The following is a 17,579-nucleotide window of genomic DNA, read 5'->3' as shown; positions in this document are numbered from 1 at the left end:
CAAAAACTTTATTCTCGTGCTCTTAATACTCTACCTTATAAATCTTACATTAAACCTAAGCATGCAGATATTCAATGCCACAGTTCATTTCAGTCCGTTTCTTCCGCCATCGGACACTTTTGTTGTGACAACAGGTTGGCAATTGCGATCTCTTATCCTCCAACATGTATAATTTTCAAAGTGAATGCTGTCGCAGCAAACTCCATCTAAACGGTCTGGCATTTTTAGCCTCAAATGTTTCCAAAAACTTTAAGGGGTTATGATCAGTATATGCAATTGTCTCAAATACATTACTGGCAATATAGATGTTTAAATGTTGCAATGCCAACACCAAACTCAAGGTCTCAATGGTGGAATCCTTATTTTGATGAATATTCAACTTTCATGAAAACTACCCAAGGTCTTTCTATCCTTTCATTGTCATCTTTTAAGAATACAGCACTGACACCCAGAGCACTCACATTGATAGCTGCCGTGAATAACTTTGCATAGTTGGATGTTACAGATGTCAATGCAGCTTTCAGATTGTCAAATACCTTCTGGCACTTCCCTGTCCAGTGAAATTTTCTGCATTTCTTCAATAGGTCAGTCAGTGGAGAAACCACACACTTAAAATTTTGTTTATATTTTTGATAAAAACCACTCAGTCCCAGGAATTGTCATACTTCCCTTTTATTCAATAGTGTAGGAAACTCCCCAGTAACCTTTGTATTCCCATGAGGCTGTCTGACCATGTCCAATGGTATTGCCTGGGATCGTGAGTTGGGCTTTTGCTAACTCACTCTTAGCCAGGTTTATCACCAAGCCCAATTCTGCTTGGTGCTCCCAATGTTCCTTCCATGTATGACTAAAAATCACCAGATGTCTATGTACTCCTCATAATTGGGTAAGCCTGCAATTATGTTAATGGTTAGTCTTTGAAATCTGGCTGGCATATTTTTCAAACCAAGTAGCAGGACTTTATACTGGTAAAGTCCACTCAGTGTCACAAAAGCTGAAATTTCCTTCGCTCTTTCAGATAAATGAACCTGCCAGTATTCTGAGTGCGTCCAGCTTTGAATACAAGATGCTTGTCCCACCTTCTCAATGAAGCCTTTGAAATGTGGAATAGAATACAAATTGAATTTTGTAACTACTGTATATTGTCTTTGTTTTAGTTCACACATGATTGTTGGGTACCATCTGGTTTTGGTACTACAGGTGAATTCCATTCACTGCAACTCACTTCAGTTATGAGCATGCTCTTAGAATGCCTTCAATCATTTGATGAACCTGTGCCAATTTTAGACAGTTACGACTATAAGAGTATTGCTTAAGTGGAACAGCATTTCTGCTGTCTATATCATGCGTAATCAGTTTAGTATTTCCAAGCTTATTGCCAAATATCTCTCCATGTGGTTGTAACAATCCTTTCAGGTCACTTTGATTTTTCTTTGGAAGGTAACTCAATAATTTATCCAAAATTTTCAGAATTTCTTCATTGTACAATTTAATCTGAGGAATGTCAAATTCAGAATCATCTGGATTTGGTTCTAAACTCAGACTTGTAACCAGAAACATGTTTTCCGTTTGCTTTTGTTCGCTATTAAAATACCCTTTGGGCATATTCACAAGGAACATTCTGAGGTTTCCTTCTATCTGGCTGTCTTATAAAATTATGCACCTCACTCAATTTCCTTTTGATTTGATAAATCCACTAAACCTTGCCTTTAAAGGTTCACCTACGACTGGTGGTAACATGAACATTTATCTCCACTAGCAAAATTACGAATCTTTGATTTCTTTTCTGCTTCCTGTTTCATTACATGTTGTACTATTTTTAAATGTTGTCCAACCAATTCACCCACTCTAATTAATCTCTCCCTAAAATTTGACACATTATCCAAATATGAAGTCTCTGAAATCCAGCTCAAAATTTTTTTCTCAATTAATTTCAGTGGTCCTCTCATTTCATGCCCAAAAAGCTAATTCAAATAGACTGAAAATGTAGTTGATTCATTAGTTGCGTCCCGAATTGCAAAAAGTACAAATGGAACTCCTTTACTCCAGTGCACTTAGTGGTTTTGTCTATAGGCTGTTATCATGGTCTATAAAGTTTGATGCCACCATTCTAACGCTCCCTGCGATTCTGGATAATATGCAGTGGATTTGAATAGTTTTATTCCTTAGCTCTCCATAATTTCCTTGAGTAACTCTGAATTAAAGTTGGATCCTTGATCCGATTGTATTCTGTATCAGCTAAATACAATTGAGAACTCAGGTAAAAATGTCTTAGCATTATGGAATGGCCTCTGGAAATCTAATAGACATATCCATTATGGTCAACAAATACTGATACCAACTTTTCATTTTAGGGAAATTTACATAATTAATTTAGGCTCTTGTGAAAGATTTCGCAATACTTGACCTCTTTTGGGAAATGGGGCAGGGCAGGTGACTGAGATGTTAGTGATCATAATTGTATTAGTTTTAAAATAGGTTTGGAAAAGGATAGACTGGATCTAAAATCCAAAGTACTAAATTAGAGGAAGGTCAATTTTGATGGTATTAAGCAAGAATTTTTAAAAGTTGATTGGTTACTGGAAAATGGGAAGCATTCAAAAATGAGATATCAAGAGTTCAGCGAGTGACTTCCTGTTATGGTGATGGGCAAGTCTGGTAGCTGTAGGAAATGCTGCATGACTAGAGAAATTGAGGTTTTGGTCAAGAATAAGAAGGAAGCAAATGTCAGGTATCAACAGCAGGGATCAAGTGAATTCCTAGAAGAGTATAAAAGCAGTAAAAGTACACTTAAGAGGGAAATCAGGAAAGCAAAAAATGGACATGAGATAGCTTTGGCAAATAGGGTTAAGGAGAATCCAAAGGGTTTCTATAAGGACAAAAGATTAATAAGAGAGAGAATAGGACCCCTTAAAGATGTGCAAGGCCATCTGTTTGTGGAACCGAAAAGAGGTGGGGGAGATACTAAATGAGTATTTTCCATCAATGTTCGCTGTGGAGAATGATATGGAAGATAGAGAACTTGAGAATATGAATAGTAACATCTTAAAAATGTTCATATTACACAGAAGGATGTGTAGGGCATCTTAAAATGCATAAAAGTGTATAAATCCCCAAGACCTGATGAGGTGTTCCCTAGAACGCTGTAGGAGCTAGGGAAGTGATTCCTGGGACCCTTGCTCATATATATGTTTCATTGATAGCTGCAGTTGGGATGTGGAAGACTGGAGGTTTGCTAAAGTAGTGCTATTATTTAAGAAAGGTGGTAAGGAAAAGTCAGGGAGCTATAGATCAGTTAGCCTAACATCAGTGGTGGGGAGGGGATCCTGAGAGATAGCATTTAAACGTACATGGAATGGCAAGGACTGATTAGGGATGGTCATCATGGCTTTGTGCGAGGGAAGTCATGTCTCATTACTTTGAGTTTTAAAATAAATTGTAACAAACAGGATTGATGAAGGCAGAGTAGTGGACTTAATCTATCTGGACTTTAGTAAGGCATTTGACAAGGTTCTGCATGGTAGACTAATTAACAAGGTTAGATCACATGGAGTACAGGGAGAACTAATCATTTGGATGCAGAAGATAGGAGACATGGAGGGTTACTTTTCAGAATAGAGGCTTGTGACCAGCAGTGTGCCACAAGGATCCGTGTTGGGTCCACTGCTTTTTGTCATTTATGTACATGATTTGGATATGAACGTAGGAGATATGGTAGTACGTTTGCAGATGACACAAAAATTAATGGTGTAGTGGACAGTGAAGAAGGTTACTTTGAGTACAATGGGATCTTAATCTGATGGGTGAATGGGCCGAGGAGTGGTAGATTAGTTTAATCTGGATAAATGTGAGGTGCTACATTTTGGAAAGGCAAATCAGAGAAGGACTTATACGCTTATGGTAAGGTCCTGGGGCGTGTTGCTGAAAAAAAAACCTTGGATTGCAGGTTCGTAGTTTCTTGACAGTGGAGTAGCAGGTCGACAAGATGGTGAAGAAGGTATTAGGTATGCTTGCTTTTATTGGTCAGTGCATTTAGTATAGGAGTTGGGAGATCATGTTGCCCTGTACAAGACATTGGTCAGGCCGATTTGAGAATAGTGCATTCAATTATAATCTCCCTGTTATAGGAAAGATGTTGTGAAACTTGAAAGGGTTCAGAAAAGATTTACAAGGATATTGCTAGGGTTGGAGGATTTGAGCTATAGGGAGAGGCTGAATACGCTGCAGCTATTTTCCCTGGCACATTGGTGGCTGAGGAGTGACCTTATAGAGGTTTATAAAATCATGAGGGGGTGAGTGGATAGGGTAAATAGCCAAAGTCTTTTCCTCTGGGTAAGGGAGTCCAATACTAGAGGGCATAGGTTTAAGGTGAGAGGGGATAGTTTTAAAAGGAACCTAAGAGGCAACCTTTTCAAGCAAAGGTTGTTGCATGTATCTAATGAGCTACCAGAGGAAGTGGTGGGGGCTGGTACAATTACAGCATTTAAAGGGCATCTGGATAGATGTAATGAATAGGAATGTTTAGACGGTTATGAGCCAAATGCTGGCATATGGGACTAGATTTATTTAGGATATCTGGTTAGCATGGATGAGTTGGACAGAAAGGCCTGTTTCCATGCTTTCATCTCTATGACTCTAAATGCTAGGAAGGGTATTAAAGGTGCTGATTTTATCACAATCTGACATTTTCCAATTACCTGACACATATGACATGTCCAGAAAAATTCAACCATATGTTTATGTAATCCAGGCGAGTAAAAATGGTTTTGTATTTTGGTTTGAATTTTCTTTACTCCAAAATGATCTCCCACTGTCACCTCTTGCCATCAAAGATTGACTTGCTCCCACATCCCTTAAAATCGTAATTTCTTTAGCTACTCCTCCCGGCACATGTGAGTGAACCGTACCCATGTAAGTAAATTCTTTAAAGTGACCTGGCATTTTCTTTTGAACCAACCCTTGACTGGGTTGTACATTCTTTTGCAGCACACTTGCAACAACTGTACTTTCCTTTATTACTTTAACAAATCCACTGGCTTATCCTGTTTTCCCACATACGTCTTCCCAGTGCTTTTTTTAAAAAAATACTGTGACTTCATATGGCCTACTATATTACAGTGAAAGCACCTGAGGATTTTTACTTCTTCTCCCCCCATCTTGGGTATTCTTTTTAACCTGTGGTAAACTATTGTGGGCGGCACGGTGGAACAGTGGTTAGCACTGCTGCCTCACAGCGCCAGAGACCCGGGTTCAATTCCCGCCTCAGGCGACTGACTGTGTGGAGTTTGCACATTCTCCCCGTGTCTGCGTGGGTTTCCTCTGGGTGCTCCGGTTTCCTCCCAAGTCCAAAGATGTGCAGGTCAGGTGAATTGGCCATGCTAAATTCTCCATAGTGTTAGGTAAGGAGTAAATGTAGGGGTATGGGTGGGTTGCGCTTCGGCGGGTCGGTGTGGACTTGTTGGGCCGAAGGGCCTGTTTCCACACTGTCAGTAATCTAATCTAATCTTTTTTTCCCCCCAATATTTATTCCTCCCAGACTGAGATTGATATTGGGAGCCAAACTTTGATTTATGCACTCACTCATAATCATCTGCAATTTCTGCTATGAATCTTGCAGTTTTAACTCTGCTCTGCTACATGAGTTCTCACTCCTTGAATCATAATATCCCTGCAGTGTGAAAGCAGGCCATTCCACCCATTGAGTCAACATTGACTCTCCAAAGAGCAGCCCAGTCAAACCCACCTATCCCTGTAACACTGCATTTCCCATGATTAATCCACCTAGCCTGCACATTGTAGGACACAATGGGCAACTTAGCTTGGCCAATCAATCTAACCTGCACATCTTGGGACTGTGGGAGGAAACAGAATCACCTGGAGGAGACCCACACAGACATAGGGAGAATATGCAAACTCAACTCAAGTCTAGAATTGAAGTCGGGTGCCTGTCACTGAGACTACAGTGCTAACCAACGAACCACAGTGCCGTCCCTGGAGAGAAAGCGAATTTTCGAACTTCTCCAAAGTTTATCTGAGTATATTGTTACACCAATTGTTACAGGTAACCTAAGAATGCAACTTTTAAAAAACAGTTTTGTGATTTACACATGAAAAAAGTGAAACTATCATGGTATTCAAACAGATGAAAGACTCAGCAGGCAATCAAGGTATTTTTCAATGTATAATTTCAGTTACATCACAGTGTAAATTTTTGCTATAGATTCTGTGCTTTACAATTGTGTCCTCCACAACCATCTCGTGAAGGAACGGCGCTCCGAAAGTTAGTGTGCTTCCAATTAAACCTGTTGGACTATAACCTGATGTTGTGTGATTTTTAAGTTTGCCTAAGAGCATCATTCATTTGATCTATTTTCAATGCCCTTATACACCTATCAAAACTACTTTGTTCCTTTCAAGCTATGTACGTTTGACCAGGTTCCCTCCTTAGATTCCTAAAATATAGTCTGTAGGCTTCTGGTACCAGTTATATATTAAAATAACATATTTTAGCTACTACTCATTAGCTTTTCCATTATAGTGGCATCCCATTAACACACCCTTGGCAAAAGCAAATTCAGCAAAACCCTCACTTGCTATCTCCTCCAGGCCAGGAGAAGAAACACCAACAGAATAAATCTAACAGCAGAGAGAGAACTCAAGCTTTTTGCTGCGGTAGAGACAGAGCTGTATCTAGCAGCTTTTATTGGCAAAAGCAAATTCAGCAAAACCCTCACTTGCTATCTCCTCCAGGCCAGGAGAAGAAACACCAACAGAATAAATCTAACAGCAGAGAGAGAGAACTCAAGCTTTTTGCTGTGGTAGAGACAGAGCTGTATCTAGCAGCTTTTACTCCAAAAATCTCAACTCTAACAAATGAAAGCAAAACCTATAAACCTGGACCTGTGTGAGTCTGACTCCACCCTCTCATGCCTCTTTTGTGTAATTTCAAAGGACAACCCAAAACTATTTAGTCTGCTTTCCATGGAGCAGAGACTCAGCACCAGGTTGACCCCTCTTCAAGAGAAACAAGGCAGAATAAATCACCCTTAAAGACACCTATCATCACAATGTTATAATCAAATTACCCAAAGCAGACTGAAGTGGCTGAATGGTTTACTCCTGTTCCAGATTGGTATATTCATATATTGTATGCAAGATCCTTTTGTGACCTTTCTTCTCTTTTTCATGTCTTGTGCACAATGCAATTGGTCCTGCTATAATATTAAAAATCACATCACACCAGGTTATAATCCAACGGTTTTAATTGGAAGCACACTAGCTTTCAGAGCGCTGCTCCTTCATCGGGTGACAATCACCTGATGAAGGAGCGGCACTCCGAAAGCTAGTGTGCTTCCAATTAAACCTGTTAGACTATAATCTGGTGTTGTGTGATTTTTAACTTTGTACACCCCAGTCCAACACCGGCATCTCCAAATCATGACTGCTATAATGTGTGTTTCTTCAACACAAATTGGATTTAACCTGGTTGAAGAATTTTAGACCGTTACTTGCAGAATGCCAACTTCCTTTTCCTGTATTGGTTAAAATGTGTTCCCGGTCTCATTAGTTTAAATGGCATGGCTATTACGTGATTTTTTAAAATAATGCAAGATCACACGAGACTGAACTATTGCGTTATATTCGAACCAACTGCACTGTTTGCAATGGGATCAGAAAATGTTTCCATTTGTTGTTTAAATTCAGTCATGATATGTTATATTTTATTGTTATCCACAAGTCTTTGCATAGTTTATCTGTAATGTTTTCACAATGCTCTTATGAAGTTAGTTTTGATTTTAGAGTGAGCTTTCTTTAAAAATTAATCAGTAAAGACTGCTGCATAGTGTCAATTTTGTAGAGGAGGAATCTACACTATGAAGTAGCATAGCGAAAATTAATTCTAGTCACAACGTCAAATGCATTTATATTGTTTCCATAATTTCAGCAATTGCTTCAGTTTTTAAACTTTGGGTTTCTGTAATGCATAGTACTCAATATTGGGTTGAACCTACTGAAAGGGGGCGATCACTGTCGAATTGCCATTTCCTTGCTGTTTTCTTAACTTGCACAGGAACTTTTCATTTCTGGCCTGGATTTCTAATTTAAACCACTTGAGAAATGTAGAGCAAAACCTGATTTGAGACTCTTCTGGTACTGTGTTGAATCAACGTTGTAGGCCAAGACCTGGTGTAATTTTGATTAGTAGAAGAGTGTGGTGCTGGACAAGTACAGCATGTCAGGCAGCATTCAAGGAGCAGGAGAATTGATGTTTTGGGCATAAGCCCTTCATCAGAAATGAGGCTTGTATACCAAGGGGGCTGGGAGTTATATAGGAGGGGGATGGGGCTGGGGGAAAGGTAGCTGGGAATGCGATAAGTAGATGAAGGTGGGGGTAAAAGTGATAGGTTGGAGAGGAGGTTGGAGCAGATGGATAGGAAGGAAGATGGAGAGGTAGCACCATTCAAGAGGGTGCTGTGAAGTTGGAAGGTTGGGACTGGAATAAGATGGGAGGAGGGGAAATGGGGAAACTGGTGAAATCCACAATGATCCTGAGTGGTTGGGTCCTGTGTTGCTTGACCGGCTGTGCTTTTCCAGCACCACATTCTTGGTCTGTGATCTCCAGCATCTGTAGTCCTCACTTTCTGCCATTTTAATTAGTCTAACTGCTACTTTCCTTGGTTTAAAGATCACAAAGGCAGTTTGACAAACTATAGAGAGTAAAATAAATGTTTAGGGAGGATTGCAGATACTGGAGATCAGAGTCCAAGAGTGTGATGCTGAAAAAGAATAGCTGGGCAGATAGATAAGGTGGAGGGCTGCCAGGTGGGTGGTAGGGTTGGGAGTTGGTCAGGTTGGATTTGCCACCGAGTTCTGAGTCTGAGTCAGGTACTCAGTATTATACTTACCCAGAAGTTAGAACAGCTTTAATCCTCTAACCTTCCCTGGGTAACTGTCGAGGCTAGTGAATTATAACCCTTCATTAATTTCTGAATCTAACCGAACTGGGGACTTTTTCAGAGGGTTCCAGCTCATAGGTAATTGTCCACCATGTGTTTCAATCTCCTAGGCAGCTCCCAGACAGTCCATGCCTCAGGCTGTCTTAGGTGTCCAGCAGCGCATCCTTCAGGGTCCATCAATGCAGCAATGCTCTTTGAATCAGAAGATTTGGGCAAGTACAATTTTTGGCTGGAACTTCTTGTAGCTGAGATCGTCACCCATGAAGGCAGTGGTTTGATCTTGTGTGGCACAAACTAAATATCTCTTGGTTTCGCCTGAGAAGTCTGTCTCTAAAGTACCCACATATAATTCCATTAGAGAGGTGATATATAAAAGTGCTGCAGTAAAAGTTAAAACTGGTCTGATGGTACATCTCAACTGCACTGCCTGGAAGGATTGTTGAGGTGGGAAGCCTCACAACTTTAAAGTACTTGGATGAGCACTTGAAGTGTCATAATATTCAAGGCTATGGGTTTAGTGTGGGAAAGCTGGACTAATATAGGTAGTAGCATACATTTTGATGGAACAGAGTCGATGGGCCAACGGACCTTTTCTTTACTGAGTGATTCTATGACCTCAGGACGAAGGTGGAGAGAGAATGGAAAAAATTCATAAGATTTATAATTCCTGTCATCCTGGACATTGTGGTGACCTGAGATTCCACTTCTAGACTCACGATTGAGAGCCACCTCCCATAGGGGATTGATTAGGACGCTTGAAACTCCAAGGCCCAGGTTGTCTGCTACTTCCAATTGTGCCTTGAGAGGGGCAGAAAGTTTGTGTTTTGTGTATCATTCTGCTTGGGTAATTTGCGGCCAAAGCTATAGTAGCAGTAAGAAGTGGGTGTAAGGGTGATATGTACTGGTGATTTTCGATACATTGGTGTTAGATATGAATCTTGAGTGCCATTAATTTCTGCTTCGCATACGTTATGCTGAGCAGAGTGAGAGATTAGAGATGGAAAGTAAGGATACTTCATTGACATTATGTGTGAGATCATTGGAGTTTTCCAGCACTGCTGCTATGTCTGATGGCACATTCCCTTGAGACTCCTACTCCAACCCGTAAGGGTAGCTTCTCCGTCCTGGGCAATGAAGCATCGTTACTGGTGTTCTCGTTGCTCACTATATCTTCCAAAACGCTGTTGTTGAATTGGGGATCTCACTGCCTTATGTACTTAGCCCATTGCAGTTCCTGGAATTTTCCTCATTGATTTTGAAGGATTCTGCAGTTCAGCAAATGATCCTTTAAGACTCTGACCATGTGGTCATCAAACAGTACGCCAAGGTCTCCCATAAAATTCAGAAGCCAGATGCTGCTTGGAGCAGAGAGGAGCAGCATGAAGGTCACTTGTAACCATTCAGTTGTAACTTGTAACACTATATTCCTGATGAAGGGCTTTTGCCCGAAACGTCGATTTTGCCTGTCCTCGGATGCTGCCTGAATTGCTGTGCTCTTCCAGTACCACTGATCCAGAATCTGGTTTCCAGCATCTGCAGTCATTGTTTTTACCTACTTGTAACACTATAACCATTCAGTTGAGTCGGTATACTAAGTTTGCATACTCTTTGTCTTGAATTGAATGGTCATGGGCAGATTACAGATTACACCCTCAAAAGTCCAAGTTGTTTAGTTTTTAGCCCTAAATTTAATGTGTTCCCCCTACCCTCAGATAAAAATATAATTGAATAGCAGATAGTGCAGTGCATCTTGGATATTCAGGGAAGAGTAAACTATTAGGGCATGATCTTTCATCGGAGAACCAATATACAATCTTTGACTCAAAAGCAGCACAGTAAGAATTTCTTTAAAAGGTCTGCGGATTTGGTAATTGCTTTTAGGAATGTTTGAAAAAATACTTTTAAGTGTTTTCATCAATTGTAACAGGACAAATTGTTTTTCTAGTATAAGTCTGTGTGGCCTGGCAATCCTTGAGTTGGAAGCAATATTGACAAAAAACTAAGTTAATTAAGAAACCATGTAGCTGGCAAACCTGAAAGAGACCTGCAGGCTTAATAGAGAGCTACATCAGTGTCCATTTGCAGAACCAAAGAGAAAGAAGTCAAATACAGCAAAGTTATGTTGAATTCGTACGAGAAGATGTAAATCACTATCAGCAAGAGGTCAGTTTTCCTTATTGACAGAAGAGGCAACAGAGGCTCTGAAATGCAGTGTGTGGAATGGCAAAGGTGGTTTAAAACCTGGACAGCTTTGTGAATAGTTTGGAGCCAATATAGAGTTTATGTTTGTTCAGAAGTAACAAAACACTGAACTATAGCACAATTCGTGGTCGGTTGAAAAGAAACCCTGGAATGCTACATCATCTAGACTTCGTACCCTAAGGAAGACAGGGTTTGTAATGTGTGCTGTGATAGTTATACCCATGAAACTCAAAGATGAAAGTTGCTGTTGGAGTGAAGAATGTTATTTTGTGGAACTTTGAAGGTATGGGCATTGAGCTAATGATTCTAGTTTTGTTAAATGTATCTTCGTTGTATCAGCTATTTAAAGTGAAGTTTACTTTTCATTTGAAGTAAGATATTGTTGGCAATTTCCTCAGTAGTGCATTATTCAGTAAAGTTGATTATTTTGATTTGCAGCTTCTGCTTGGAGACTTTAACGAATGGTTAAATTTTTTAACTTAGAACTAATGAGGAAGGAATATTTGGCTTTTCTTATTTATGGAATCTGTGTTATGTGTGAAGGATAGGAAAATATCTACCTGTAAATCTACATTATTGCTGTTTTGTATTTGTTTTGGTATTTTCCATTCTCCTTTTTTAACCTTGCCTCAAGATTGCTTACTTCAAGGTTGTTGTGTACTTGCAGTTTTGTTAAGCTTGTGGTTTTGGGCATATCGCTGATATTAAGACTAAAATGCTTGCCTCTCAGCTAGATGGTGTTTGAATCCCAAAGCTGCTAGTCACACAACTGGTCTGTTGTTGGAATTTTATAAATTCTAGGTCAGAATGTGCTGTGGGAAAGTGACCTTATCATGATGTTAGGGAATTTTAACCCTGATGGGAGACAATGTTGGCCTAATTATGTTAGCTCTGATGTAAAAGTCTTGGTTGTAAGAAGAGTTCCATGAATGGAGATGGTGAAGTCGTTCCAGGAAACTGGATAATTCAGTAGCGTCTTAGCAGAAGACCTTTCCAGGGGCATAGTTGTCCTATGGGAGAGTCCTATTAGATGACAGTGTATATTTCAGATCTTTTGGTAGATGTTTGTTTTGTTCAGATGTTTATAATATTATCAACGTGGGACTGTTTTTAAAAACGTTTTTTCATGGTATATGAGCATCATTGGCAAGACCAGCACTGGTTGCCCATCACAAATTGCACTTCAAAAGGTGAGAGAGAACGTCTGACTTGTACTGCTGCAATCTGAGTGCTGTAGGAAACAAATTTTTGATCTAGAAACAGTAAAGGAAAAATGATATAGTTCTGTGCAAAGATGGTCATTAACCTGGTGAGAATCCTGCAGACTGTGATGTTTCCATGCATCTGTGGTTGGACTTACATCACCTGAACTTCAGTGGTTCACTATTAGGACATTTATGGGTGAGCGTGAAATGATGATCTTGCTGAATGAAGAAAGATGGTTTAAGACATTTACTGTTGGTAGAAAAATAATCCTACTTATTTGACCTCCTGAGAAAAAGATTTTCAGAGTATTCTCAACCATTCCTTTTTGGCCAAATGTAAATTGTGTAAAGTGCCAATGTGTTCTGACCTTGTAAGTTACATATTAATGCAACACCTGTTGTCTGTCTCAGCAGATTCACAAGATCTACATATCTCAGCAACTAACCTGTCCCACACAAAGTTTGATTATCTATTATTTTCTTGTCACCTTCAATCCTTTCCCCAATCAGATAGTCATCAAACCATTCCTCAGTAAAATGGCTTTCTGAAAATCTCTTCTTTATATCCATAGTCTGTCTTTTATTAATTGTGAAAAGGAGGGAAGGCAGGCAGAAGGAAGGACAAAAATTGTTTTTACTCTAGAGCTGTGATTGAGTCTCATCTAATTATGTCTAAGCAACCTCCAGCTGTGACCATCTAAGCCAATTGTTTAGTTGTGTCTTTTGTTCTTCTTTGTGGCTGATGCTTTCTGTAAGATATGATGTGGAGGTGCCGGTGTTGCACTAGGGTGAGCAGTCAAAAATCACACGACACCAGGTTATAGTCCAACAGGTTTATTTGAAATCACAAGCTTTAAGTGCCCCCACTCAGGAAGCTAGTGAAAGAGAATACATTGGGCACAAAATTTATAGTAAAAGATCAAAGGGTTACACAACTTATGCAAATGTATTGAACAAACCTAGATGACTATTAAGTCTTTAATCAGTTAGAATGTGGTGCAGGTTTCGATTGATGAATACTTAAATTCCTGCCTCAAGATAACTTCAGGTTTTATCAGACTAAAGGTGATACCTTAGGTCAGACAATGCTGTTTTGGTGTGAGGCCATATTTCAAGTCTGTTTGTATCTCATCCTGGAGCTAGACCGGTCTTATTTCCAAAGTATGAATTTATAGCATGTCACATTGACTGACTGCCTATGGATCATGTGCTTTTTGAACAAAATAGAACGTACTTATGAAGGAGAGAGAGAGAATGTGTATGTGTCCATGTATGTGTGAGAGTGTATGGTGTAGTGGGGTCACCTGTAGTGTAACATGAACCCATGATGTCAGTTGAGGCCATCCTCGTGGATACCGAACATGGCTGGCGACTCTGCATTGTTGCCAGTCTTGAAATCCACCTTGGAGGATGCTCGCCTGAAAATCCAAGGCTGAATGTCCTTGACTGCTGAAGTGCTCCCCCCACTGGGAGGGAACATCCTTGTCTGGCGATTGTTGCACGTTATCCACACATCCACTGTTGTAGCTTCTGTTTGAGTTTTGCCAATATACCATGCCTCTAGGCATCCATACCTGCAGCATGTGAGATAGGTAACGTTAGCCGAGTCACATGAGTGTCTGCCATGCATGGTGTCCCCACTTGCATTTTATAAATTTTTACTTTGGAAATAAAACCAGCCTGTCCTCCAGATGAGATACAAACAGATTTGAAACATGGCCTCATGCCTAAAATGTATTGTCTGACCTAAAGTGTCACCTTTATTCTGATGAAATCTGAAGTTATCTTACGGCAGGGCTTTACATATTATTCAATCAAAACCTGCACCTTCATTCTAACTGATTAAAGAATTAATAGCCATATAGGTTTGTTCTGTGCATTTGCATAAGTTGTATGGCCCTTTGATCTTTTACTATAAATTCTGTGTCCAATATATTCTTTCCCATTAGCTGCTTGAGGAAGAAGAGGGGGCTCCAAAAGCTTGCGGTTTGAAATAAACCTGTTGGGCTATAAACTGATGTCATGTGATTTTTGATGCTGTGAGATACAATTTTTTTTTCTTGTCTTTTAGTTTATTCCCACTACCTGAATAATACTGTTTGAATCAGTGACTGTGATCTCTTACTTGATGTTTCTTAATTAGAAGTGAATTTTAAAGGAATTATAAGTGACAGTTCAAATCCAGCCCTCCCAAAATGTCATATTTATATTCATTAAAGATAATTTAGATGTAGGAAAAAAGATAGGATTTGTTTTAAAGCCAAATTTTGAATATGACCCACTCATCTAATCCTCCCTCATGATGGCTGCTCTTGTAATGTAAATCTATACATTAAGTAGTAGAACAAAGTATATTCTACAGAGCAAATATAGATTTTATTCTCATTTTAAAAAATTACTTGGAATTATTAACTTTTCTAATTGCTCAGAAGCTGTGAGTTTTAATTGCGTACTCTTTACATGGTAACTAGTTCATTATGATTTTTTTTAACTGTACAAAAAAAGAATTTATTGAATTTAATGATAAGTTGCTTTCTTACTTTCAAAATTCATGTTGCAACTAAATTGAAGGCTGCTTTTCTCAATTTAAATTAAGTATAACTTCCATTCCATGGTCTTCAGTTAAAATACATGTCCCTATTCATTTCATCATTGAAATTTAACATGTCTTTTTATCTTTGTTGTGATAAGTTGGACAAACAATTAAATAGAATGCCTATTTACCGCCTTTTATTCGTGAGCGTCTGGTTGTTCCAACCCCCATTCCCTGTTCCTTTCTGGATAATGGGCAGCCAGAACCTCTGGACAAGTAGCAAAAGAGCTAGAAAGAAGAGAAGAAAGTGAGAACTGCAGATTCTGGAGATCAGAGTCAAAAGGTGTGGTGCTGGAAAAGCACAGCCAATCATGCAAGATCCAAGGAATTGGAGAGTCGACATTTCAAGCCTCATGCTCAAAACGTCGACACTCCTGCTCCTCAGATGCCATCTGTCTGGCTGTGCTTTTCCAGCACTACATGTTTTGAAGCAAAAGAGCTGGAACCTGCTTATCTTTATCTTTTAAAGCCTTGGCATTCTTCTGAAAAATATATCTCCATATGTCAGTCCCATTTTAATTGACAGGGACAAATTGGTCTGATCTGTCAATTTTTTAACCAAGTTTAAACTATTGTGCACAGCATCTTATTTTCTTTTCAAGGCAGTTATTAATCAAATCATTTACTGCTAATTAAATTGCTCTTTACAGTCTAAATATAATTAAATCCTAATTTTTGTCACATACCAGACAACAAATGATAGTGTCAACCAGGAATGATGTTTGCAAAATTTTGTTTGCCATGCCGTATCATTCTAAAATAAAGTAAGCGACCACCGAAGCTTAGAAGTGCACCTTCTGTCACCATTACCCCATCATTCAATCTTGTGTGTTGGTAACAAATGAACATTGATAAGCCTCAAGGTCACTAGTACAGATCATTCACTTATAAAAAAGATTAAGTGCCACATTGAGCTTCTTAAAATATATTAGTGCATCTTTTTAATAAAGTTAGAAAAACTGAAAATGTTTTAGTTTCAATTAATCTCTAATCCCAGTTTAACTAGTCTGAAGTTTTATTTTGAATTCTGGTTGACATTTGCTTGGGCATGTGCATTTGTAGCTTGTCCAGTGCATTTTTATGTATGAAATTTCCAATGCAACACATTTGGAGCAGGGAAAAATACAGAACTATAGGTCAGTACTATTTCTAACTGCTGTGCACCAATTGCTGGCATAGGCACACTGGGGCAAATGGCCACCACTTCTGTTAAATTATCTGCAGTCTCTGTTGTGCAAATTATCCATCTAACTTATTTTGATTTTAAGGTGTTTCATTAATCCTCTTATCTAAATGTTTCTAACAAAATAAATGTCTTACAAGAAATGAAAATTGGCAGGTGAGTTGCATAGCGACACATGTTTTGCTAAAGACAGGGATTAGAAACCTTATACTGTGTATAAAATGGAACCATATGGAGTGAACATTTTGGCATTCGTTCCAAGAGATCACACAAAGTTGATTCTTTTCCATAGGTGGCAAACGTAACTTTGAACTGAATGTTCAAATGAACAATTTGAGTTTTCTGCAGCATATCTATTTGGCTATTTCAGTATCTCTTTGGATATATCTTAACTGTAAAGCGCACAGTAAATGAAATGATCTGAACTTGTTTACCCAAACCTATCATTAAATAGATAATTGAATTGGCTCATAAGGTCAAACTATTATTCATCATATTCTGAGTGCTAATACTACAATTTGGAAGCAACCTTCATTTGCTCACTAAACTGACTAGAAGTAGTTTGAGATGGAGAGTAATGGAGTAGTTGCATGTTTGTATTATTCCTATATATTGATACTTAGAAGGGAAATAATGTTCAGAGATGTTGTTACTGCTCAGTTTGGTTTCCTTTGCTATCTGTAAACAGATTATTCGTATTTTTATATCCTATTTTTAAAAATTAGTAATGTTTTGAGGATCAAGAAAATAAGTCCTTAATTTGAGAATGAAACTGACTCGACATTATATATGGAAAAACTTGGCGGCATGGTGGCTCAGTGGTTAGCACTGCTGAATCACAGTGCCAGGGACCTGAGTTCGATTCCAACCATGGGCGACTGTCTGTGTGGAGTTTACATATTCTCCCCGTGTCTGCATGGGTTTCCTCCAGGTGCTCTGGTTTCCTCCCACATTCCAAAGATGTGCAAGTCAGGTGAATTGGCCATGCTAAATTGCCCATAAAGTTAGGTGTATTAGTCAGAGGGAAATGGGTCTGGGTAGGTTACTGTTTGGAGGGTCAGTGTGGACTTGGGCCAAATGGGTAGAAAAACTGGACTTGTACACTGGTCACTGAAAGTTAATTTTGGAAAACATACCACAACTCATTTCTATTGGGACAAAGTCCTTTAAAATGGCAGGAAGTATTCACTTAATGAAAACAATTTGCACTGTAAGATCAACCTAATTGTGAGGGACAGGGGTTTTTAGATGAATCAAATGTGCCTTAATGTAAGGCAAGTAAGCTTTACGTAAACACAGTTTCTGATATTTATATTTTTGTGTGTATTTTTTTCTTCAGGTCAACCATACTTCATTTAGCTTGAGGCAAGCGCATTCAAATGCAACTTGGGTGACGAAGATGTGTGATGCAAAGGCACCTGAAGGTGAGTTGATGCAAT

At 39.0% G+C, this 17,579-nt stretch overlaps 1 protein-coding gene across 1 annotated transcript in view; it reads left to right on the top strand.

The window, feature by feature from the left end:
* The window catches only part of lmbrd1 (LMBR1 domain containing 1), a 273,681-nt gene that overhangs the window by 227,282 nt on the left and 28,820 nt on the right, over positions 1-17,579 (top strand). Inside the window, exon 14 of the mRNA XM_043681689.1 lies at positions 17,480-17,564. Within this exon, the coding sequence (XP_043537624.1) occupies positions 17,480-17,564 (85 nt within the window). The remainder of the gene's footprint in view (positions 1-17,479; positions 17,565-17,579) is intronic.

The sequence above is a fragment of the Chiloscyllium plagiosum genome, chromosome 3 (genome assembly GCF_004010195.1).
Source record: "Chiloscyllium plagiosum isolate BGI_BamShark_2017 chromosome 3, ASM401019v2, whole genome shotgun sequence".
Lineage (NCBI taxonomy): Eukaryota > Metazoa > Chordata > Chondrichthyes > Orectolobiformes > Hemiscylliidae > Chiloscyllium > Chiloscyllium plagiosum.
This window is presented reverse-complemented; position numbering and strand designations above follow the sequence as displayed.